General features: G+C 33.0%; 1 protein-coding gene across 2 annotated transcripts; it reads right to left on the reverse strand.

Moving 5' to 3' along the window:
• Window positions 1-547: 547 nt before the first annotated feature.
• LOC137407395 (caspase-7-like) lies at window positions 548-27,875 on the reverse strand. 2 transcript variants are annotated; one of them, XM_068094044.1, is made up of 7 exons: window positions 27,704-27,875; window positions 23,930-24,007; window positions 22,381-22,450; window positions 14,823-15,007; window positions 11,922-12,094; window positions 1,583-1,751; window positions 548-1,499 (listed from the first exon to the last, which is right to left on the reverse strand). In XM_068094044.1, exons 2-7 carry the CDS (start codon window positions 23,943-23,945, stop codon window positions 1,303-1,305), a joined length of 810 nt encoding a protein of 269 aa, XP_067950145.1. In that variant the 5' UTR covers window positions 23,946-24,007; window positions 27,704-27,875; the 3' UTR covers window positions 548-1,302. The 2 variants fall into 2 exon arrangements, with proteins under 2 accessions (XP_067950145.1, XP_067950154.1); XM_068094053.1 differs by having other exon boundaries at window positions 27,768-27,871.

Below are 27,875 nucleotides of genomic sequence, written 5' to 3' on the forward strand. Positions count from 1 at the left end.
CTACTATATCATTACGTACTACTATATCATTACGTACTACTATATCATTACGTACTACTATATCATTACGTACTACTATATCATTACGTACTACAATATCATTACATACTACAATATCATTACGTACTACAATATCATTACATGCTACTATATCATTACGTACTACTATATCATTACGTACTACTATATCATTACATACTACAATATCATTACATGCTACTATATCATTACGTACTACTATATCATTACGTACTACAATATCATTACGTACTACAATATCATTACGTACTACTATATCATTACATACTACTATATCATTACGTACTACTATATCATTACGTACTATTATATCATTACGTACTACTATATCATTACGTACTACTGTATCATTACGTACTATTATATCATTACATAGTACTATATCATTACATACTACTATATCATTACGTACTACTATATCATTATGTACTACTATATCATTACGTACTACTATATGATTATGTACTACTATATGATTACGTACTACTATATCATTATGTACTATTATATCATTACATACTACGCGAGTGAAAAATAAATACACGAATGTGAACATTACTGATGCTAATGTTAATGTTGAAATAAGAAACGCTAAAGAGTCAGGTAAACAGTTTCTCTAAGACACTCTCTTGAAAAAGCTTTGTAGAAGATTGAGTTCCAAAATGGAATAGCATAGAATGATATCTGAAAAAATTACCATGGAATCAACGGTAATAGCGTCATTTCAGTTTTAGGCGAAGTTATCACAAAAAGTTTAAAGAATACATATGCATTTCCTTGCAGTTGTATAATTATGTGTATGCTGGTAGCTATTTTACAATTGCTTGTTAGAAAGGTAAAATTATTGAAATTGTTTAAAATATCGCCACGTAATGTATGCAAAAAGAAAGGGCTGTTGACAAAAGCATATAAAATAGAAAATAAAACACGATTATACAATCTATGAAACATTGTGAACTCGCTTAATTTCACAAATACCACAATAGTTTTAGCAATTTAAGCGTGACCACGTAAGTGACAGTACAATATGTCAACTGACAGTACGATATGTCAACTGACAGTACGATATGTCAACTGACAGTACGATATGTCAACTGACAGTACGATATGTCAACTGACAGTACGATATGTCAACTGACAGTACGATATGTCAACTGACAGTACGATATGTCAACTGACAGTACGATATATCAGTTGACAGTGGGTTGATCTAAGCTGCCAGATGACACGGATTTGCAAGCCGCCTGCAGCAGTCCAATGGATCTATGTAAAGAAGAACTTCTTCTCGAGCTGAGAGATGACAACGGGACATGCCAATGACTTGTTAGGGAAACTAGTACCAGGGGTGTATGACATGATCCGACTTGCTCTCGCAAGCATTAGTGTGATGTCATGCTTTTTCCCATCTCGTTGTAAAACTTCAGCAAAAGCCTGAATAAACATTGATCCATTCGCAGAACCTGCGAAACAAAGTTGGAACAGTTTTTCCTCTTATAAACGTATGAGGCGATAACAGTTAAATATGAACAACAATATCGTTTACCTGGCAAAGCGGAATAAGCAACCAATGTGTCTGATCTTGGGTATGTAATGCAATGATTGGCTGGTCCACACGTTTGAGCGTCTGTAGTCAGATGAGAAGGTGGTGGTCGTGCTCCACCGCCACTGCTTGTTGAAGTCATGCGTACTTTGTTGACAGAAGCTTTGCATGCCTGTGAATGGAAACATTGGTGATGGCTATTAGCCTTAAAGATGTAGTTGCGTCAAAAATGAAATTAGGACCCATAAAAGGCTAAAACATCAGCTACAATTTGATGCCATTTTTGTCTTTGTAGACCAACCCTGTCCAGAGATATATGCGTTTGAATGAGGCCCTCTTTTAAAAAGCTCATGTTCCAGCGGGTGCCTATTTCGTGACGTCACAAGCAAGGTATCTGAAACGAAACCACGAGCAATAAATATGAGGTCGATTCGTTAGCCAATCATGCGTGCGAAATTTTTATATAGGCCGTAATAAATGTTATCACTCGTAAAACGCGTTGTCTGTGATCTCGAAGATTCTCATCGCTAGAGAATTCATTCTCATCGTTACTGATTCAACGCGTTTCAACAATTACTAAGTTATACATAGTTTTAAAATGGCTTCAAGTTCGAGCGACCGCTACTCAGAGTTATCTGAGCAACTTTTAGTAAAAGATTAGAGTAGACAGCCTATGGCCAAAGCTGACAGGCGTCAGCAGCGTTTTGCTGCAGAAAAAGACAGAATGGAGGTAAATTAACTTAGAGTCTTCTATACTTTAGTAAATGTAATATTTTTTATAGTCATAAATACATATACTAATTAATAAAATGATAATTCGTTGCTATCTCCAATCATCGTTTCATAGCTTATCTGCCGTTTTACCTAGCTATAATATTTTTTTCGAATTTTCTTTGGTAAATTAGAGTCATGATTACAAATTATTTTCACTCGTAGGAAGTGGGTAAAATCGATTGATCATTGCAAATCTTTAATTTCCAGAACCAAAGCTTCGAATCGTTGGCTTGGCGTACTTGTGCCTTTATTAAATGTTTATTCGTTTTTAAAATTACACTCGCAATCTATTTAACTCCTAATTTGGAAGCTGTCAATAGATACGCTTTAGAATGACATATCTATGAGTGACATATTTATTGCATCTACTTTGTTTACATTTACTTGTTTTACTGATTACAGAATGTTTATGTCGTCCCACCAGCCGAAGAAGCTTTGTCAGTGTGGAAACTGCCATAAAGGAGAAAGCGAGACTTGAATGCGTGCTGGATGATGTTTTGTTTGAGTTTGTTGCAGTAGATGAATTTGTCTTATTGTATCAGCTAATACTATGTGAGTGGCCACGACTTGATGAATATTTTTAATAAAAGCTTTATGCCGAGATGAAAATATTTTTGCTTGTAAAAATTATATAATAAAATAATATTGTTGAAGATAATGCAAAACATAATTTGCAGAATATTGTAGTGAATCGGATATGGTATATGGGTGTCCGCAGAACTGGAGAATGTGAGTTCAAATCCAGTTTGCAGCAGACTTCTCATCCTTAAAACTCTATCCCTGTCTATATTCTTTTCAAAGAGGTGGCTTGCTTATTTCAATTATTTAGCATTCGGTAAGAATACTAGTAAGAAACTAGTATGTAGGCAATAGGTAATAGGCGACATAATGTGGGCGGAGCTTATGGGAAGCTGTATATCGTTTATATGGGTAGCTGCAGAACTGTGCTGATACAAAGACCGCGTTCTACATAAAGTGACTTGACAGAATTACCGTAGACCGGTAGAATTGGTAGTCGGTACCCAAATGTTTACACAACATTTGGAGAAAGTGAGTAGAACAAACTTTCAATTTTCGTTATTTGAGGCCTTTTAAACATTCATAATAATGCATCTGTAGCAGGATTTAAAATTTTATTCTAGCCAACACGAGCAAATACAAAATAAGATATATGCCAATAGAGCCGCGTAAGACTAGACTTTTATCGCAAATAGCCGATGTGAATACGAGAGATAGAGACAGGTTGCCAAACGCGTGACATCATTTTTGGCGAGGCTGGGCACGTTTTTGTGGCCTGAGCGTTTTTACGGCGATCAGATTTTTCGGTTTTAATCTTCAAATATCTTGGCAATGCGATCGCGTAACACAACAAACAACATATCAACTGATAGAAAAAAAAATGCTTTCTTTTAAGATCAACTTAAATTTTGACGCAACTACATCTTTAAACATCACAAAAAATTAAAATTAAATAGAGAGAATAGATAGATATTAACAGAGTAGAGATAGATATTAACAGAATAGAGATAGATATTAACAGAGTAGAGATGGATATTAACAGAGTAAAGATAGATATTAACAGAATAGAGATAGATATACAGAATAGAGATAGATATTAACATAATAGAGATACATATACAGAATAGAGATATATATACAGAATAGAGATAGATATTAACATAATAGAGATACATTTTAACAGAATAGAGATACATATTTACAGAATAGAGATAGATATCAACATAATAGAGATAGATATTAACAGGATACAGATAGATATTAACATAATAGAGATAGATATTAACAGAGTAGAGATAGATATTAACAGAATAGAGATAGATATTAACACAATAGAGATAGATATTAGCAGAATAAAGATGGATATTAACATAATAGAGATACATATTAACAGAATAGAGATATATATATATATATATATATATATATATATATATATATATACAGAATAGAGATAGATATTAACATAATGGAGATAGATATTAACATAATAGAGATGGATATTAACAGAATAGAGGTAGATATTAACAGAATAGAGATGGATATTAACATAATAGAGATGGATATTAACATAATAGAGATACATATTAACAGAATAGAGATATATATACAGAATAGAGATAGATATTAACATAATAGAGATACATATTTACAGAATAGAGATACATATTAACAGAATAGAGATAGATATTAACATAATAGAGATAGATATTAACAGGATAGAGATAGATATTAACAGAATAGAGATAGATATTAACACAATAGAGATAGATATTAGCAGAATAAAGATGGATATTAACATAATAGAGATACATATTAACAGAATAGAGATAGATATTAACATAATGGAGATAGATATTAACAGAATAGAGATAGATATTAACAGAATAGAGATGGATATTAACAGAATAGAGATAGATATTAACAGAATAGAGATGGATATTAACAGAATAGAGATAGATATTAACAGAATAGAGATATATATATATACAGAATAGAGATAGACATTAACAGAATAGAGATAGATATTAACAGAATAGAGATAGATATTAACAGAATAGAGATAGATATTAACAGAGTAAAGATAGATATTAACATAATGGAGATAGATATTAACAGAATAGAGATAGATATTAACAGAATAGAGATGGATATTAACAGAATAGAGATAGATATTAACAGAATAGAGATGGATATTAACAGAATAGAGATAGATATTAACAGAATAGAGATACATATTAACAGAATAGAGATATATATACAGAATAGAGATAGACATTAACAGAATAGAGATAGATATTAACAGAATAGAGATGGATATTAACAGAATAGAGATAGATATTAACAGAATAGAGATGGATATTAGCAGAATAAAGATGGATATTAACATAATAGAGATACATATTAACAGAATAAAGATATATATATATATATATATACAGAATAGAGATACAGTCAAACATGGATTACTCGGCTACGGATAGCTCGAAAACATGGTTAATTCGAACGGTTTCTTTGGTCCGTTCCCACGTAATGATAAATTGCTATAGATAACTCGAACTCAACACTGTTAATTCGAACTGTTTTTTTGCCCAACGGCTACCGAAACGGTTGTTATCGCTTTAGAAAATCACTTTATTCAAAGCCATAGAGGTAAACCTCATCTTTTCGTAATTCATAAGCGTTGTTATTACCACCATCGGCAAAATAATTTTGTCAACGACTTTTCTAAAGGTTTGGTCAAATTTGATTTATACTGCTATACGATTAATAGCACGGGCTTGCCGGGTCACGCGCGCAAGGATTTTCGCCATGCACATACAAAACAAATACAGCATGTTGTTTTGTATGTGCGTGGCGAAGATTATTGAGTGCGTGACCCGGCTAGCCCGTGACGAATAGTTTTCCGACGTTGATTCCGTGTTGAATCAACGTCGGAATGTTGAATGTTTAAAACGTCTTAAAATTGTTTTTATTAAACGTATACGTTGTCATAGCTAAAAAAAAACTATTCATCGTTTGACCTAAACACAGAATACGTGTGTACATTCAATAAGTATCCATTCAAAAAGCGTGAGTGATATACAATGTACCGTTAAACCTCGTAAAACTTTTAATTGAACTGCCTCGGAGTGTTGCTCTTAACGAATCCCAGGTAAAGTAAGGGATTTTTCTTTGGTAACTTTTTCTTGAAGTTGCATAAACTTCAAGAAAACTCGGCAAAATTGATCGTGGGGAAAACGCTCAAAAGAAAAAGATGTCTTTTCTTTTGAGCATTTCAACAACGATCAATTTTTGCCAATGTCAATCTAAAAAAACGTCCTGGCAATAACATCACCTCAAACAACAAACCAATCTCAAGTGATAGAATAATCTCTATACTTTTTGATAAAAACGTTTTAAACTTTACATTAGAAGCATTTAATTTGAAACAAGCCATTTGTGCTTTTGATTTATATTATAGTTTGCATATGTACATGTATCTACTAATAAATAAGTAAATACATGGACTTGTGACAGTGCTCTGATAACTTGAATGCTCTGATAATTCGAACACTTTTGCTCGGTCCCGTGAAGTTCGAGTTATCCATGTTTGACTGTAGATATTAACATAATGGAGATAGATATTAACATAATAGAGATGGATATTAACAGAATAGAGATAGATATTAACAGAATAGAGATGGATATTAACATAATAGAGATACATATTAACAGAATAGAGATATATATACAGAATAGAGATAGATATTAACATAATAGAGATACATATTTACAGAATAGAGATACATATTAACAGAATAGAGATAGATATTAACATAATAGAGATAGATATTAACAGGATAGAGATAGATATTAACAGAATAGAGATAGATATTAACACAATAGAGATAGATATTAGCAGAATAAAGATGGATATTAACATAATAGAGATACATATTAACAGAATAGAGATAGATATTAACATAATGGAGATAGATATTAACAGAATAGAGATAGATATTAACAGAATAGAGATGGATATTAACAGAATAGAGATAGATATTAACAGAATAGAGATGGATATTAACAGAATAGAGATGGATATTAACAGAATAGAGATAGATATTAACAGAATAGAGATACATATTAACAGAATAGAGATAGATATTAACATAATGGAGATAGATATTAACAGAATAGAGATAGATATTAACAGAATAGAGATGGATATTAACAGAATAGAGATAGATATTAACAGAATAGAGATGGATATTAACAGAATAGAGATAGATATTAACAGAATAGAGATACATATTAACAGAATAGAGATATATATACAGAATAGAGATAGACATTAACAGAATAGAGATAGATATTAACAGAATAGAGATAGATATTAACAGAGTAAAGATAGATATTAACAGAGTAGAGATAGATATTAACACAATAGAGAAATATATTAACAGAATAAAGACATATATTAACAGAATAAAGATAGATATTAACAGAATAGAGATAGATATTAACAGAGTAAAGATAGATATTAACATAACAGAGATATATATACAGAATAGAGATAGATATTAACATAATAGAGATACATATTAACATAATAGAGATATATATACAGAATAGAGATAGATATTAACATAATAGAGATACATATTAACAGAATAGAGATACATATTAACAGAATAGAGAAATATATTAACATAATAGAGATAGATATTAACAGGATACAGATAGATATTAACAGAGTAGAGATAGATATTAACAGAATAGAGATACATATTAACAGAATAGAGATAGATATTAACAGAGTAAAGATAGATATTAACATAACAGCGATATATATACAGAATAGAGATAGATATTAACATAATAGAGATACATATTAACATAATAGAGATATATATACAGAATAGAGATAGATATTAACATAATAGAGATACATATTAACAGAATAGAGATACATATTAACAGAATAGAGATAGATATTAACATAATAGAGATAGATATTAACATAATAGAGATAGATATTAACAGAGTAGAGATAGATATTAACAGAATAGAGATAGATATTAACACAATAGAGATAGATATTAGCAGAATAAAGATGGATATTAACATAATAGAGATACATATTAAAAGAATAGAGATATATATATATATACAGAATAGAGATAGATATTAACAGAATAGAGATAGATATTAACAGAATAGAGATAGATATTAACAGAATACAGATAGATATTAACAGAGTAAAGATAGATATTAACATAACAGAGATATATATACAGAATAGAGATAGATATTAACATAATAGAGATACATATTAACATAATAGAGATATATATACAGAATAGAGATAGATATTAACATAATAGAGATACATATTAACAGAATAGAGATAGATATTAACATAATAGAGATAGATATTAACAGTATACAGATAGATATTAACATAATAGAGATAGATATTAACAGAGTAGAGATAGATATTAACAGAATAGAGATAGATATTAACATAATAGAGATAGATATTAACAGAATAGAGATAGATATTAACAGAATAGAGATAGATATTAACATAATAGAGATAGATATTAACAGAATAGAGATAGATATTAACAGAGTAAAGATAGATATTAACATAATAGAGATATATATACAGAATAGAGATAGATATTAACATAATAGAGATATATATATACAGAATAGAGATAGATATTAACATAACAGAGATATATATACAGAATAGAGATAGATATTAACATAATAGAGATACATATTAACATAATAGAGATATATATTCAGAATAGAGATAGATATTAACATAATAGAGATACATATTAACAGAATAGAGATAGATATTAACATAATAGAGATAGATATTAACAGGATACAGATAGATATTAACATAATAGAGATAGATATTAACAGAGTAGAGATAGATATTATTAGAATAGAGATAGATATTAACACAATAGAGATAGATATTAGCAGAATAAAGATGGATATTAACATAATAGAGATACATATTAACAGAATAGAGATATATATATATATATACATAATAGAGATAGATATTAGCATAATGGAGATAGATATTAACATAATAGAGATGGATATTAACATAATAGAGATACATATTAACAGAATAGAGATATATATATATACAGAATAGAGATAGATATTAACAGAATAGAGATAGATATTAACAGAATAGAGATAGATATTAACAGAATAGAGATAGATATTAACAGAGTAAAGATAGATATTAACAGAATAGAGATGTATATTAACAGAATAGAGATAGATATTAACAGAATAGAGATAGATATTAACAGAATAGAATTATATATACAGAATAGAGATATATATTAACAGAATAGAGACATATATTAACATAATAGAAATAGATATTAACATAATAGAGATAGATATTAACAGAATAGAGATAGATATTAACAGAATAGAGATAGATATTAACACAATAGAGAAATATATTAACAGAATAGAGACATATATTAACAGAATAGAGATAGATATTAACAGATTAGTGATAGATATTAACTAGAGCTGCACAATGATCGCGTTAATTAAACGATTAACTGAGTTTGGCCAATTAATCTTCAATTAAAATGCAACGGAGGTGATGATCTTGATGTGGTTACTTTCCTTTGTACTGTTTAGTACCATACCGTTAGTAATACTAACGTAGCAGGTTACTACTATTTAGTTTACTAGCAAATAAATATTATGACAAGCAACAATTTCTTACCAATAAATTACAACCAAAATTATTTTGCACTCCACTATGAAAACACAAAGTGAGTCGCTAACATTAAACTTGTTTATACAACGCAATGCACAAGCCCGTGCCGATCTAGCCGTAAGCGGCTATGTTGTTAGCTGCAGGCCTGTATTCCCGGGTTGCAAGTTGGGGCGGCTAATGTTAGGCGACTAGTTATGAGCATCTGGCTGGGGGTTTGGAGGGGCGGTGGTCAGCCCCCCTCAACATTTTCTTTTATGTAGGGCCTCAACCGGGCATCTCGTGTGAAGTTTTAAGATTTTTTATCGGAAAGTATAAACATTTTTTCTATTATTTGAGATTTGTTTTGTTTTAGGTGATGTGACTGCCAGGACGTTTTCAGATTAAAATAAGCTAAACTTTACCGCAGTTGAAACGCTCAGAAAAGATACATCTTTTTCTTTTGAGCGTTTCAACAAAGATCAATTTTGCCGATTTTATTTTAAGTTCATCTTAAGGTTTCTCACACTTTCGTGTGGCTATTGCCAAGCGGATGTTTGTTAAAACTTGACCTTTTGCAACCCTTTATAAAAGTCGTTAACAAGAATATTTTGCCGATGATGATAATAATGACGCCCAAGAACTATTAAAAGTTGACGTTTATCTATATGGCTTGGAATAAAGTGATACTTTACAGCGATAAAAATAGTTCCCGTAGCCGTTGGGCAAATAACTGTTCGAGTTAATGCTGTTGAGGTCGAGTTATCTAAAGCAATTTATCATTGCGTGGGAACGGACCAAACAAATCCGTTCGAGTTAACCCAGTGTTCGTGATAAAATTTTACATTTTATTCGAGGGCGAGTTATCCTAGTTTGACTGTACTTAGCCGCCAAAAATTCTTAAAAAGTTGGGGCGGCTCAGCCGGCCAGCCGCCCCAGGGAATACGGGCCTGTTTAGCTGTTCGAACATGTTTTTAGGTAATAGCAACAAAAGCGATTTCAGTATTATTTAATACTTATCTTACAGTCTATTTTTTGTTTATTTTTAAAAACTTTCTCAAGTAAATTATACATGTATTTTCATTTTTAAAAGAAATCACAATCATATTTCAGCTTCAGAATATTAGTAATAAAAGATTGAGACTTTATAGGAACATGAAAGCAGAAAAATGTCTTCCACCCTAGGTAGCGCATTTGTGTAAGTTGTTGGAAGCGTAAACAAGAAAGCGAAGTACAGTATATGCCAGAAAGAAATTGCCTACCACCACAGCACATCATCGTTAAGATATATTTTAACTAATTCTCATCCTACCGCGCAGAAATCATCACCAGCTGTCACAGACAATAACTACTACTATGATCCCCTGCTATGTCTGTGGCTATTCTCTAAAACTGGCAATATTGTATGTAGGAAGAGGGCATCTCTTTATTCAGATAATGTGAATAAACTGTGCTGCCTCAACTCTTGGCTGACTTAATAATAGCCTTTCATGGACAGTTTTCATACTCATAATAATTATTACCTTGTCACTTATGTACATTGTACATAACATGTACTACTGCAAACAATTGTCTCAAATATAATTAATTTATATGTAGCTGTATTATGTGTTTTTGAATATGCAGGTTTTTGCTAGATTAATTCTAAGATTAATCGAAGATTAACTGGTTCAGATCTGTTATTAATGGTGATTAATTTTTATAATCGTTGTGCAGCTCTAATATTAACATAATAGAGATTGGTATAAGAATAGAAATAGATGTAAGAATGCAACTGAATGAAAGCGCCATGTATACATGCAGTCAATGTGTATGGGTACAAGCAACGGCATGCAGAGAGATCGACACTATCTCCGCTTGACTCTTCTCTTCGGGCTCCTTATATAATTATTTGGTGCGAGAAGCTCTGCCTTCTTCCTTCGACTCAACTGGCCGGTCTTTTGTTTAATAAGCTCGGCAATACCGAGCTCGCTCATCGATGACCGAGTCTTTTGTTGATATGAAACTCAGTCCGGTAGTGCCGTAGACCCGACTCGGCAACCGGCCCCGATCGTGGTACTCCACTGTTACACATTGTACATCATCAGACGTTATATACCTACTTCTCAGGCCATTCAATTTCAAGCCTATTTATGCTATCAAACCTCAAGTTATTTTCACTGCTGCAATGAACAAACTTGGTGAATACAGCAATCTTAAATGATGGTAAAGAAACTACAATAGAATCAAGTGTTTATCAGTTTCTACATACATGTACATGTATCTACTATTAGCGCACCACTCAATGTGCCCAACATTTGGGTTATGTCTTACCTGAAACAAAAATATTTTTGGAATATTTCTAAGATGCAGGGACTCCCTGATTGGATCCATCAAGTACTCAAACGTGAGCGACCGGGAGTCGACTCCAAACAGGTGCCCATCACCACCATAGCTGAGCACAACGAATACCAAACTGCTGCCCTTTTGATAAAGTTCCCCTGCAGCTACAATAAACCAATTACATCCATGTTGTGTAGCCTGTATGCCAGTGGTTGTTGTAGAATGTTATGGCTGCCGCAAAGCTGACTCGCACAAAACAGAAAGGGTAAAGGTACAAACACACTAGGCGATTTTATCGCGTGCGTCATAAGGAGCGAGGAGATAACCAGCAAACCATAACAAGGGCAAGTTCACACACTGCCAATAAAATTCCGTGTCATAAGTTTCTTCGGAGTTGTTAATAGATTTAAGGTGCAAATACACTAGGCGATATTTAGTGCGATATCGTTCTGCGTGGCGCTAATCTGCGCTAGAACTTGCTCAGCCAGCTCATGCAGAGCGATAATGCTAGACATTCTCTATCATAACTTTATGGTTTTTTCCAGAATGCAATTCTATGGCTTGGAAATTTTTCCGTTACGATATTCACAAACGTACAGCAACAACATTTGGTTGTTTTGTTACAATTGAAACATCATCAAAACATCGCACACCGAATTGTTTAACAATTTAATAAGAGCACACCCGGACTTGTATGACACAATGCACAAAAATTACAAAGAAACTCAGTAAAACCAACATTTGGGAGTCAATCGTTGTGCAGGTTGACCACCGTGAGAATACTAAATATTTATTATATTAAAAATAAAAACTACTATAAAGTAAACTACATGTATATGTAAAAATCATAAAATATTGCTATTAAAAATACAATAATCGTTCTTTTCATATATCTTCTTGTAGTGAACAACCCATGAAAGTAAGATAGGCCTAATAACAAAAGCGGAAGTTGTTTACGTCATTGCCTAGAAGCCGCCATAATGACTTAAGTTAGCCTAAAATTTATCACAACTATTTCGGCAAAAATTTTTAATTGCAATCAGCCAAGCTTTATTGCTGAAAATCATTTTAAATATTTTCCGTCTAACAAATAAATTGGTCACAACTATATTCTCTCAACACAACTCTGCATGAGAACCTAAGGCAATCTAATAAATGAGGAACTAGCACTATGAAAGTAAAAGATCTCACTTATACAACAAGCTAACTGGATGGAGGAAACATAAGATACATGTTGTACCTTAATTTGTAATAAACCTTACATGTCTGGATATTCCTCCAAACGGCAATAGCAATAAATATATATCATCAGCATTTGTCAACATTTTCCAAGATGATTAGCTAATTTTACCAAAAATATCAGTATAGTTGAGCCATGAAATGCCCGACACTTAAATCGGAAAAGATTACTCGTATTTGGTACGAGTTTTCAAACTTTACTCTTGGCAGCTAATAAGGTTCCTAGGTTCATGATGTTTTTTATGCCACCATAGCGCTAGTATTCAATAAGCATATGGAGGCAGACACAACTCTTTGTAACAGGAATGGGTTGACTTGTATTATTGACAGAATAGTCACTCGGATGGAGGGTATAGAAGTTGCAGTTTTATGTTCTAGAGAACATAGGATGATACACAGGAGTCTCAAACATACAGATATGTATAACTATTAGAGTTGCCCCGATTTTGGTATCGGAATCAGTATCGGTGCCGATATGAGTGTCAAGTATCTGAATCGGTATCGGCCGATCTTTTCTTAAAAAATCTGAACCTTCCGATACTTTTTACAGATCAACCATTTAGCAGAAAACTGTATTTTAGCCTGCTATACTAATAAAAAATCATCAGCTGTAAGCTTCTTACTTTAACTTAATGAATTTCAGGCCTGCCACACAATTTATTTCATGTCTATAGCCTGATCAACACAGCGAAGGAAACTTTTTAGCCAGAACGTAAACAAAAAGTGTGGTATTTCCCAATTACAGCGATAGGTTTTATTGCAAGCAATCACGAACAAGATAACAAAAGTGGGAAACAAGAACGCAGTGTAATATTTCTATTTACTAGCATTACGAAAGTAATTTAAACAGTCGACGCATAAAGTTATCCATCACTCTCTTGATCCTGACGATACAATGGATCGTTTGTATTGTACAAAAAACGGTAACCCCAGTGGCGTATCGGTATGTAGCCTGTCCTCCAACATCTGTTGCAAGGGCATCCCCCTTCAGTACGCTCGGCTACATTGATAATGATGGAAGAAAAGAGACGTCTTACTGAGATAATTGAATCACTAACGGTTTTTAAAAGAAACATTGATTTGCTCTAAACTTGTAAAGGCACAGCAGTTCATCCAACAATAGAAGAGGGACTTCGTTATCACAGATAGAACTGTACCACTAACAGTAATTACCTTTATTTACAAATTACAAGAAACATAGACTGTTTTGTTACTACATGCACGATATGTCAGTATGTGAATATGTATATTTTTTTCCATAAATGCAAACAAATAAATACAATAATATTCATGTTTTCTTTGCATTATGTTTGTATTTGCATAATAAAATGAGCTACTATCTATGCAACACAAAAGATCTGAATCGGTATCTGAATCGGATTATTTTTCAATTAGGATCGGTATATCGGATCGGTATCTGAATCGGCTGGTGAATTTAGAATCGGGGCATCTCTAATAACTATGAACTTAACAATAGATTAGATTAAGTTAATGAAAGTATAAAACACTGCATGATGTTTATCAAGCCCTTACAATTATATCTGGAATTAGCAGCAGATGAGCACCTCCCCAGTATATATGATGCTTTGTAATGCAAAAAGTGTCTGACAAAAGAACTTTTATCTGAAATTCTGCTATAGAAAAATGTTTTACCTTGTTCAGCTAATGCTCTCATTCTAGCAGCCGTTAGGTTGTCTTCGATCTGGATATTTTCATGCCTGTACCCTACCCACCTGAAGGCTTGCAAGAGAGCATCTCTGTCTAACCCCGAGAAATCTCTGTTGGGCATTTCACCATTAAATATATAGTTGTTGACTATGAATAATTTTCCATAGCGTCTAAAATCACAGACATATCACTGGATATCATCATCATCATCATCCGGTGAATAAATGCACACGCAACGTACTGCAGCCGTGATCTTAACTAACCAGAACGGCGAGACTTGCATGTACATGTGTATGTAGAGAAAACATAGCGCTAGAATGGTAGTTTAGTGAATGCCCAGTTTCACATATTCATACTTGTACATGACGGTGTTACCAGACAGTGTTACCAGACAGTGTTACCAGAGAGTGTTACCAGACAGTGTTACCAGAGAGCATTACCAGAGAGTGTTACCACATGAGTAAAAGTTGTTATTAGGAGAATCACCAGATTTTGGAAGCTCCTATTAAGATTTCATTAAAAATATACTGTAACATGGAATTTTAAAACAAAGCTCATTATTTTCATAATCTCCACATTTTATCATGTTATAAACTGTACAGTGTAAGGAATCATAACTTGAAAATGAAATTAAAATAAATGTTTTATTGTTCGTTGTTGCTCTATGTATACAAATAAAATAATAATTCTAAAATTTTCTCAAATTAAAGTGAAACAAATTTTGTTAGTTTGAATTAATTTTCAAAAAATTTAATCGCCACGCAGCAGTTTTACCGTTAGTAACACCTACAAGACAGTGTCCTGCTCGTCTTTAAAATTTGCTGCAATAGTAATAATATTGCTTGTAAAAATTATTATGATTATCTCACTACTCCATCCAAACAAAATTTTAGTAAAATAGAAAATTTGTCACTAGCAATTTTTACAATAATAATTGGTCTAAAAACACATTTTAAAATATGATTCTTTCATCTTACAAAGTGGATCATGATGATTTTTTTTCACCTCACCATACGAATCTTATTTCACAATACGAATTTAACAAAATTTAGCCTGAGTTCAAGTTTGACAGTCGGTGTGCTTATTACTTACGTCAAAATAACAGATACCAAAATGCTGTTCGCCGAAAGTATTTTCACAATGCCTGAAAGAGACACGATGACTGATTTCTCTCAGTTCAGCAATTCTTGTATGTAAAACGGTAATATTTTCCCCTTAAAACCAGTAACAAATTCGGAGTTGTGATCCCTTCGAACCGGGTCAGGGGTCAGACAACTTCTTTGCATCTCCTAACAAAAATTCATTTCAACACGAAAACAGCATCGTTTGGGCTTTTTTATCGAATTAGGTTGAAAAAGGTTTTAAACAGGTCTAAAGGTTGTAGTGAAAGCGGAGACAGAAACTGATTGGTGATAAAATCTTAGTGGTAAAAAGTTGAAATTCAACGAAATAGTTAAAAATACACACTAAAACTTAGCTTTATGTGTGTGTGTGCGCGCGCGCGCGCGTGTGTTTAGTACGCTAAACTTGTTTGAGGTGAATTCAAAATTTATGATATATGTACGTCTGGCTTGAAAATAAGAACTCCCTATGGTATGTAATGCAGTACACTATAATGTTACATTTTATTGCAAATCAGAACCACCAAATGCACTAAATATAATAAAGTTACTGCAGGTAACTATAGTAACTAAGGTTAACATACTATTTTGTTATTATTTTTTAGTATGTACAGCTCTTATATATACAAAATTTTAGCAATTTTTACCAGGGGATGTTTGCATTATATAATTACTGTGGTTTCTATACCCGGACATCCGATCTTTTCATCATACGATGCCAACCCTGGAACGGATTTAAATCATATCCTGAGGGTGCACTGTATATAAATAACATAGACTGGCTTTACGCCTTTTTAAATACAGTAATACTGATGAGGGTGTGTATGAGCAAGGATAATTGTCAGTCATTAATTTTTAGTGTATAACTATATTTTCATTAACGAGTTGTGATGTGAACAAATACCTAGACTGTTCGTAGATTTTAATTTAGAATAAATATTTTATATAATAAACTGTAAACTACGTGCTTGTCTTACACTAATAATTAGGTTAATGTGCATTTTAAATATTCTTGTCACTTATTATTTTCTTCTAAAGAATGATCATCGATAGTTAGTAAATAGTAAGATAGTGATTAACGAGCAAACATTAAAAAACACTAATTAATTTTGTTTTAACGTTATGATTATAAATATTATATCATTTATTTTTACATAAAATTGAATAATATTTTTTAATATAATATCTAATAAGATTTTACATTTTTAATATGTAATATAATATATAATGCATCAATTTAATTATTACATTATATTCATTGCTTAATTGATTTTAAATTACCTTACATTAAATTACATTTACTATCTAAATGGTAATTATTATTATACTTTTATATATGAAATAACATTATTAATACTAAATATATTATTATTAATTAGGCCACTCATTTTATATTTTTAGGTTCACAGATTTTTTCAACACATTTTAGAGTATGTCGGTCGAAATAAAAATGTCAATGTCTGTTTTTTCGTTTTTTTAATGGCAAATTTTCAATATCGAAATTAGAAAATAAAATACACACACACACACACACGCACGCACGCACGCACGCACGCACGCACACACACATATATATATATACGTTTTTTGTATTTATATATATATATATAAATACAAAAAACTATACAAATAAATATTTCCATGCAAATATAGATAATAACATAGCTCACTAAACAAACAAATTATAGACATATACTACGTGACTAGAGCTTGTCAAGCAGATATTAAAAAAGAAACACACAAAATTACAAAAAGTTTAAATCAGCTGTTACATGTATGCAGCCCCAGAAAATCCTGAGTTGATTTCCTTGCAATGAAGTAGATGTTTTCACGTAAAGATAGTGTGAAGAAATTAGCAAGCATACTCGATATATGAGCAATAAGAAGAAAGCTCGCAACAAATTTCTTTTTTTCTTGAAAGTTTCAAGATAGTTTTAAACACGGCTGCTTCGCGCAGCGTCGATATAACAATAATAGTAATGATAAAGAAAACATTTCAAATACAATTTGCAAATTGTAATCAGTCAAGTGACTATCGTCAGAATAATTCGTCAAACTGCAATAAGGCTAGTAAAGCCAACCAAAAATTATTCTACATTATCCCGTAATTGGCTTCCCATAACTATCAAAATATTCATCTTAAGTGGAAGTAAATGTTTTAAAAGTCCAGAATTTATGGCAGTCGTCAAAATCAAAACTTTTCGTCAGTTGAACAGCGTCTAGCACATTTCAACTTAATCATTATCATTAAATATGTGAATCCAGAACAGACAAAACCGAAAAGTCCGTTTTCCATTCCTTTCTTAGCAGTAAAAATGGTGTCGAAATGGGTTCGCTAGGTTTGCAACCACTAGTAATATTCTGAAAACGGGCTCTGCACGATACGTTCGCACCTTTCGTCCGAGCATTGTCGACACTAAACAACAAGAAAATCACCGTTTGGCCGTTCTGGGTGCTGAAATTTTGCTGCCTCATAGAACGCACTCATAGAATTTTGCTGCCTCGTATTGTTCTATGAGGCAGCCAGAGGCTGCCTCATAGAACAATACGGCCCTGGTTACAAGAAAGCTAACGTTACGTTTTCAAATAAAAAACATTAATCAAAAAATTGCAAGTTTCGGCGGTTCAAATAAAAGTACACATAGACTTTTTATTCTTTCAGCGGTAGTTTTTACCTCGCGGCGGCGGATCCGTGAACCTAATAATCAAAAATGAGTGGCCTTACTATAAATAATATAAAACCACATTTAAATAACACCTACGCTCAGGTTGTAACTGCTGTTAGTAAATATTTAGTGTTCAAATTCTATAAAATATTTATTAATAGTGTTTTAAATATTAGTTATCAACAATTTAACCAGTAACAAAAATTACTAATATTTAGTTAGTGGAATTAGTAAAAAACAAATTTTAAATATCATTCATTAAATATAGCTTTATTGACTACAGCATGTGTATACTGTTGTAATTTTATTTGAATTAACTTTATTTTCATTTAATAATGGATATGGTGTTAATTTCTATGCATCAACTAAACAATAATGTTTTACCTAGATTGGTTTAGTAATGAAGTACTATAATAGCTATACAGGCTACCTGGTATAATACGCTATTGGTACAACTAATATAGCCTATGCCATTTTAAATAGGCCTTCAAGAAACATAACACCTAAATTGAAAGAAGGTAAAAATTACCAAAAGCTTCACGAAGAACAGAAAGAATAAGCTGACAACAACAGTCAGCAGTGTCAGCCAGTATTATAACGATACATGACTGAAAATAAGATAGAAGCTGAGAGAGATGAAGTATTTAGAGCACCAAAATAGTGTACAATATTCCTGACAATCAGTAAGCATGGGGTGTCACATCATGCTGTGCTATCGAGTTTATTAGTGTTTTATGACTATCATGGTGTACTTTTGTTGCATGTGATTACATCCTGATGAGATGCCACAAAATTGTTACTACATAAGTTAAACTTTGTTTAGTTTTAAATAATTTACAAAATAATACAAAATTTGAGATATTTGAAAAACTGAAAAATTCACCAAATGTTATGCAAGATTCTCACAATAAAAAATCTTACCCATAAACACACTTGTACATGACAGTGTTACCAATAGGTCTAAAACATGACAGTCAGACCTCCGCATTTAAAGTTAATCAATTCTAATATTTACTGTGTATGTCAAAGCCGACTTACGTCGAAGTACGTATTCTCATAAGATAACATTTTAATACATTCAATTTATTTCACAGCCCAAAGACTCGGTAATAAAATATTTGTATGTAACACGTAATTACAAACAGCACTAAACAACTAGATTATATGACTGTGGAAGAAACAGAGGCAAAAAAGCTACTCTAATTCGAAGTAAGAAATTAAATTCATAAAGTTACTAAGTCTTTATCATAACTTCATTTTTATACTATAATTTATAACTGCATTAGCCAAAGGCCCGGCCTTGCACAGGTATTAACAAACAGCTTACAAACAGTGGCAAGTAATATAGTTGCCTGCAAGTAATATAGTTGCCTGCCACTTGCCATTAGCCTAGCACATTGCCAATGACTAATTTTAGTACACTACTACCCGTATTGTTAAACTTACTAATAAGAGCCGTGAGAGCAAGCCTTAATGATGTTGCGTAATGACATTACGACATCGCGGATTCATTATGATAACATCACATTTCAAGCCAGATAATGACTCATCACCAAATGAATCCATTGTATCTCCCGAAGCTTAATGGGTTAGATTATTGCCTGGTGAACAGGAGATTCCGAGATCAATTCTTTTATGATGAAAATTTTTCATTGTTAGATACTAACCGATATAGCTGGACAGAACGACAAACTTAGAGATTTGAACCAGGAGTTTTAGTGAACCATTTATATAGATTATAAATGGTTCAGTGAAACATTCAGAGTAGGATAGATATTAGACTCCGTTAGCAAAACATTCAGAGTAGGACAGACATTAGAATCAGTACGTAAAGCGTTCAGAGTAGGACAAGACACCTAAACACCATCACTGCAGTTCTATTTTACTCAAAAATAGTGAAACGACTGTCAAGATTAGCCAAGGCTTTGAAAATATCACGTGTGCCAAGGATTTTTTAAAACGGTCGCAGAGAAGGAGATGACTAGCAGAGGTTGCAGCTAAGAGGTCGACTCTCCTTCTCCGCTTATGTTAATAGGCGGCTTCGCAATTACATTTCGTATAACCATTAATGTAGCCTTGGTGATACAGATTAATGTAGCCTTTGTGACACAGATTAATGTAGCCTTGGTGACACAGATTAATGTAGCCTTGGTGACACAGATTAATGTAGCCTTGGTGACACAGATTAATGTAGCCTTGGTGACATAGATTAATGTAGCCTTAGTGACACAGATTAATGTAGCCTTGGTGACACAGATTACCGTAGCCTTCGTAACATAGATTAATGTAGCCTTGGTGACACAGGAAACAGATGATGGTGATAAAGATACAAAGCTAAATGAGCTACACATATTTCAAAGTAACATACTTTGTTCATAGATTTTTATTCATTCTATGTTCAATTTTTTATGTTGTATCAATTATCATGTCCAGCTTTTTTATCTAAGAATCAGCTTTCGCTTCTCTCCTCACAATAACTACTAGACGACTTAGATTTGTTAAAATGTTGATCCAAAAGTGCCGGCTGATGTTTTTTTTATAATTTCTTGATTTAATTCTCAAAATACCACTTTTGTTTTCCTTTTTGAAAACAAATACCCGTTATACTAGTCTTCTTAAAATCCAAGGTTTTGAAACTATTGAAGCTAGGTTTGAAGTTGTATGTTAGGGTTAGAGATGCTCCGATTCTAATTTCACCAGCCGATTCAGATACCGATCCGATACACCGATTCTTATTGAAAAATAATCCGATTCAGATCTTTTGTGTTACATAGATATTTGTTAATTTTATTATGCAAATATAATACAAAGAAAATATAAAGATTGATGTATTTGTTTGTATTCATGGAAAAAAGATATACATGTATATATAGTCACATACTGACATTATGACATACCGTGCATCTAGTAACAAAACAGTCCCATGTTTCTTGTTATCTGTTATTAATAATGGTAATTACTGTTAGTGGTACAGCTTTCTCTGTGATAATGAAGTCTCTCTTCTACTGCTGCCTGTACAAATTTAGAGCTAATAAATGTTTCTCTTAATTGCCGTTAGTGATTCAATTATCTTTATCTTCCATAGCTATCGATGTAGCCACCAGTCGTACTGAAGAAGGACTCACTTGCCACAGATGATGGAGGACAGGCTAAATACCGATAGGCTAATGAAGCTATTTTATGCGATGCAAACGATACATCATATCATCAGGATCAAGAGAGATAGATAACTTTATGCATCGACTGCTCAAATTACTTTCGTAATGCTAGTACATAGAAATATTACACCGCATTCTTGTTTCCCATCATTGTGCTTTTGTTCGTGATTGACTGCAATAAATCATATCGCTGTAATGGGGAAATACCGCACTTGGTGATTACGTCCTGACTAAAGCCAAAAGATTCCTCAGCTGTGTATGTTTATTAGGCTATAGACATGAAATAGATTGTGTGACAGGCCTGGAATTCATTAGGTAAAAGTAGGAAACTTGCAGCTGATGATTTTTTATTAGTGTAACAGGCTGAAATATGGTTTTCTGCTAAATAATTGATCTGTAAAAAGTATCTGAAGTTTCCGATTTTTTAAGAAAAGGTCGGCCGATACCGATTCAGATACTCAACACCTATATCGGCACCGATACCGATATTAAAATCGGGGCAACTCTAGAACTTAGGGTAATTGTAGTCAGAGTTTAACAGTATTCGCACTGAAAGGGTTAAAGGGTATATTATCCTGTTTTGAGAAGTATAACTTACAGCTTTGTATAGTACTCAAACTCATCATCGTCGAGAGGATGGTAGAGAGCTCGTATATCCTTCAAAGTGGCTGGTAATAGTAACAGAAGGGGTCGTAGAAACGCAACAGAACACATTAAAAATAACTCTATGGGTAAGTTCAAAAGATACCAGTGTATTAATAAACTACAATTTGTGACCTCCTATAAATATTCCCAACAGTAGGGTAAACATATGAGTCTAATCCTAACCCTTGCAGTAAAAAACACTCTCGTAGCAGATAAAGACGCAAGCAAAGATCTCGGACCGGCCAAGTAACTCAAGCCAACTAAATGAAAAATGGGAGTGGAAAAAGGACTGAATAATGGCAACTTTAGTACACGAGAGACATTTGCACTAAAAATAGCTAATAGTTCATTAATTAAGGTTGTAAGTGTCCCAACAACCAATTGAATTGAGGAGACTTTTTAGAGCATTGGCAATGCTTAAAAATCTTTAAAGGTTTACTTGCAACAAAATTCACATTACAGTTATTTGGTATCAAAAGATTCACCATGTCTTACTCTGGTGTGTTGTAGGTGCAAAATATGTGGAAATGTGATTACAAGCTCTTAAAAGCTAAAAAACGAAAAGCCGCCGTAGATTGGAATCAGTTTATTTCTCTGATGTAGTCATTACATTTGGTTATTGTTTTGTCACGTGATGTTCTCACGTGAATTGCAAGGCCAACAAAAGGCTTAATTCAAAACTTCTTGTAACACTGGTTTATGACAATTACTTCGGGTTTTACCAAAGACCCCGTATCAAATAAAGATGCTCGCTACTTTACAGTTTTGTTTCGGCTTGTCTAATCGTCTAGTCGTAATCTGATCATGTGACCCATACTTCGCGAATAATTTCTGCAGCATTTTTCGATTATCACAGGTGACCAACAGGCTCGTCATGTTTATCAGACAATAATATGAACTCCTTCGAGCTAAGGTTAAAATATTAAACAAATTTTCACGGTAGGTTATAAGATATCAGTGCTGAAAGTGACAGCATTACAATGACAATAAAATAGACATGTAAGAACAATAAACATGGTTTTGTTGAATGCGTGAAGAATATTTGTGAAAATATTTCAACGAATGAGGTTGCATGAAAGTGTAAACAGAAGCCATCTTGTACAACTAGATCCCATTTGAGCTGTTTTGGAAAGAGATTCTAATCTACGGCAGTCTCGTGATGGCGGCGATTAACTGTTCGTTTTTTAGCTTTTAAGAGCTTGTAATCACATTTCCACATATTTTGCACCTACAACACAACAGAGTCAGACATGGTGAATCTTTTGACACCAAATAACTGTAATGTGAATTTTGTTGCAAGTCAACCTACAAGACCCCAACTATTGAACAAAGTTGTATGATTATCAGCAGTTTAGCAAGCTGGAATGTGCCAAGTTACAGTTACTATGATACTATGACATAAGTTTATTAACTGAAAACAGCAATAACGATGGTATACATTTAAAGAACATAGCAAAATAACAGTAATTCAAGGTTAACAGAGTTCCGCTAAGGGTACTTACGCCTAGATGATGCCATGATCGATGTATGTGTGTTACTTGAGAAATACTGAGTCTTGTCTCTAGAGCAGCAATTATATTCTAAAAAGCAATGACAGTCAAAGGTTACAATTCTCCAATCTAACCCAAATCACTCTAAGACAGTGATTGGCACACCAAAAGGAGTAATTGAGTTAGATAAGATGGGAGATCAATGAAACCCAAGTATTTGTCATTAAAGGAAGACATCACACGTAGAAAAATGCAAACTTGCATTTAAAATTATTTTGTAGCAATGAAAGGGTGAATCGCAGCGGTGTCTTACATGAATGTTGTAACAGCTGAACACATCAGCATGCTCAATTTAATAACAGAAACTTTGTGATATTAATAGAATGTGTGAAGAAGACCATAGTAATTAAAAATGCTTAACAAAAAAAAAAAAAAAAATGTTATTGTCTATAAGTCTATAATGGATAGTTAAGGATGGCTACCTTGTTGTTTTTAATTATTTCAAAAAAGATGCTCCTACAGTTTGAGGTGTTTGCAATAAACTAAAATTTTACAATTTAAACAACACCTGCTAATAACAATAGATGTTGAAAAGAACTTTTTTGTTTTACTCCAAATTGAAATAGTTATGCATATTGGCTCAGGCGGAAATTTATCGAGTTCGCATCAAAAATACTGTAAGTAGTTACGAAGAACTTGACGTAAATGCATGTGTAGCAGGGTTTATCCATTTTGAGATTCATATGAGATATAAAAGAGAAGTATAGCACTGCCCGTAAAATGATCTCACTTGACACACTTATCGCAGTTGGTTGATAACTGTGAACCCTCCCTGGATCGGGTAAGTTTCTACTTCATCACTACCTGCCGCTTCGTAATGGCAATAAGAACCCATGCGATGGGAAGACAACTACTGATGATGATATAGCTGTATCAATGGTGATATCAGCAAACAAATAGCTGAAATGGTACTATGGATGGAAAGGAAGTTCAGCACATTGGCCAATCAGATTAATGATGTTCGCCAAAGGGTTACCAACGTAAAAACGGAACAGACAGAGCTAGCCAGATCTTTAACATTTTATGGCGAAGAGATTCAGGAATTGAAACAATTGAATTGAAAAACAAGCTGGATCTAAAATTCACCTGAATTATAGCTGAGACTATATTTAATGTGATTATATCCACCGTGACTATATCTACCGTGTCATTCACTCGACTCCAATTCTTTGAGTGAAATGGAGCATGAACATAGCTAAAAACATTAGGATTAGGATTCCAGTAACAAATAAAAAGAATTCGCATACATTACTAGAGAAGCTCTCTTACAGCCTTGAGGATATGTGTTCAAGTGCTGATACTACCGGCGTATAAAGAAGGCACTTCAAGACCTCCTGCGCTCTTCATGCTACTAAACCACTTGACATCAAGATTCTAACAGCAGAGTATAACGAACAACTGACAAAAAAACTGAAATTATTTTACAAGGGAGAGAAAGAGAGCACTTTCATATAAATATGCATGAACTTACCATGGTCATAGTTTTATGCGAAAGGAGAAATCTTCTGATCTGATCCAATACATATTAATATTGCTGAAGACTTGATTGACCTGAGCTAGAACTTGTGTATGCAAACTACTTTGTTTTTCTTTTTTATGCATATTTTTCTCTGTCAATATCATGGCTGAATCAATGTCAGATAATCTTTATGATATAAAACCCATAAAAATGCTTCCACCTTGTCTTGTCAAAGGCTATGTTTGTAAGCATTCTTTCTACATTTTGTGTGTAAATATTTGTAGGTTTTTTTAAACAAATTTAAAGTTTTAACTTTAAATTTGTTTAAATTTAAATAAACTTTTACTTTAAGTAAAGTTTAAGTGTGTATTTATATCAGTAAGAGAAATATAAATGTTTGTATATATGCCCATAGAAAACTGATGCTGACTGAAAAATACATAAATCAAATCAAAATATAAAACCATTTTTGATCGACAAATTTGATCGATTAGAACTATTTTTGGCATCTCTAGACGTTGAACTCTCATGTTTAGAATTATGCACAACCTGGCTTGATCAACATCCCTACGTTGTTAAATCATTTTTCTATAGAATGATATAATTGGTTTTGTAGCTCCAGGACTACTAGACGAGGCGGAGAGATCTATACCGCTGTATACGATAAATTCGAGACTAGTTGCAAGATGGTGGCATTGGAGGGCGCGGAGGCAGTGCATCGGTCTTTGGTTCCGTTTGGTGGTGCGCCAGTCTCAGTGCTGGGCTGTTCACCACTCGCCCTCTGATAACTTGCCTGTTTTTCTTGATAACCTTGAAGCCTTGCTTATGAATTTACCATCTAATACAACAATTGTCGGTGACATTAACATAGATCTTAATCGTGACAATTATTTAGTCAACTATACTATAAAATACAAGACTACTAGTTTCTTTTGATTTTTACACCACCATTTCATCTCCAATCAGAATTAAGCGAAAGCTAGAAGAGTCTTGTGAACCATATTATCACAAGTTTCATCCAGCAGGGAATAGTTTCTTAAACAATTAATTTAGAAACTTTGGAACGCTTTGTTGTGGTTACATTGATTGAACTGTTTAAATCTTGCATTCACCCATTTTTAAAAACAACTTGCAAATTGAGTACACATTTTTAAAGCAAAAGGTTGAATTGGAATGACAGTAACAATAATAGTGATGTTAACCAATGTTTCAATGTTTTCCTTAAAATTATTGCAAATTATAGCACAAGCACAAACAGCTTTAGTTCAGCTCATAGTAGTTATGTTGTATACATACCTGCCAACTCTCACGCATTGGGCGTGAGACTCATGCAATTGCCCCATGCCTCAGGCATCTCACGCCGTGTCACGCAATTGCCCCTTTTACTCAAGCAACCCTGTTTTTTACCCCAATCTTCAAGTAGTAATCATATATATACTTACTTCTAATAAACCACTATGTATAAACATATTTGTAGCATTCTCATATATCAATAACCTCCACGACATGTGGTTTCCATATAGAGTTATATTATCTTCCGCTGTGGTGTTTTTATACGCTATGAAAATTTATCACATTTATCAAATCCTCGCATTTTCATTGCCCCCGAAATACACTCTCACTTCTTTCCCCACTCCAAGGTTGGCAGGTCTGGTTGTACATTTTGTTTTATTGCTCACACCCTATTTAGCATTCTTCATTCTTGTGTTGTAGAGAGGCATGGTGACGGGTTTAACTCTACCATCTTGAGTTACTTATTCAATAAACAGGGACTAACAAGTTGACTCTCTTACACAACTATCAATAATAACCAAACATCACAACATTACACTTGCTGATCTGTATGATGGCATATTTGTGTCTGTTCTTCTGCAAACTGCTAGCAGGGCTGCCCTGCTGCTAATCTCGAACTATCAGGCAGTTCCTTTAGATTTGTTGGTAATTTTGCTATTTTTTTATGCTCACCTATAAATTACGCGCAATAAAACAGCAGAGTACGCACACACTTACTGAAAGACAAACAAAAACAAGACGTACATTTTTGCATCATACCCTCTCAAAAGAGGAAAATCATACTAGACAAACCAGCTCATACGATGTCCAACCTGCCAAAATGATCTCCATTACAGCAGCTTCAAAAGGTGAGCCGACATTAATTTATGTAAAAAAAACTGTCTACCGTTAGTTTCCAAAAACTAAATGTAAGAAGTAAAATTTAAAGTTCATCTCTAACAACACTATACAGCCAGCACTGTTAACCTACTTACATGTTTAAAACTTTTGTCGCAATATCAAGCGACGTGACAAGTAAATGCACAATAAGGTCATCACATTTTCTGAGGCATCTCACTTGCCATGCACTAGCGTTTGCTAAGAAGATACCGTAGATGGATACCGTATTTGTGATTAGCACGATCTAGCAAAATACTTTAAAACGAA

Source organism: Watersipora subatra, chromosome 1 (assembly GCF_963576615.1).
Source record: "Watersipora subatra chromosome 1, tzWatSuba1.1, whole genome shotgun sequence".
Lineage (NCBI taxonomy): Eukaryota > Metazoa > Bryozoa > Gymnolaemata > Cheilostomatida > Watersiporidae > Watersipora > Watersipora subatra.

Bases quoted from the DNA above. Each gene is read 5' to 3' on its own strand.
- LOC137407395 (XM_068094044.1), bottom strand. The intron at 12,095-14,822 runs GTAAAACATTTT...GGTTTATTGTAG, and splicing joins GAGAGCATTAGCTGAACAAG to CTGCAGGGGAACTTTATCAA. The intron at 1,752-11,921 runs GTAAGACATAAC...TTCCATTCACAG, and splicing joins CAAAAATATTTTTGTTTCAG to GCATGCAAAGCTTCTGTCAA.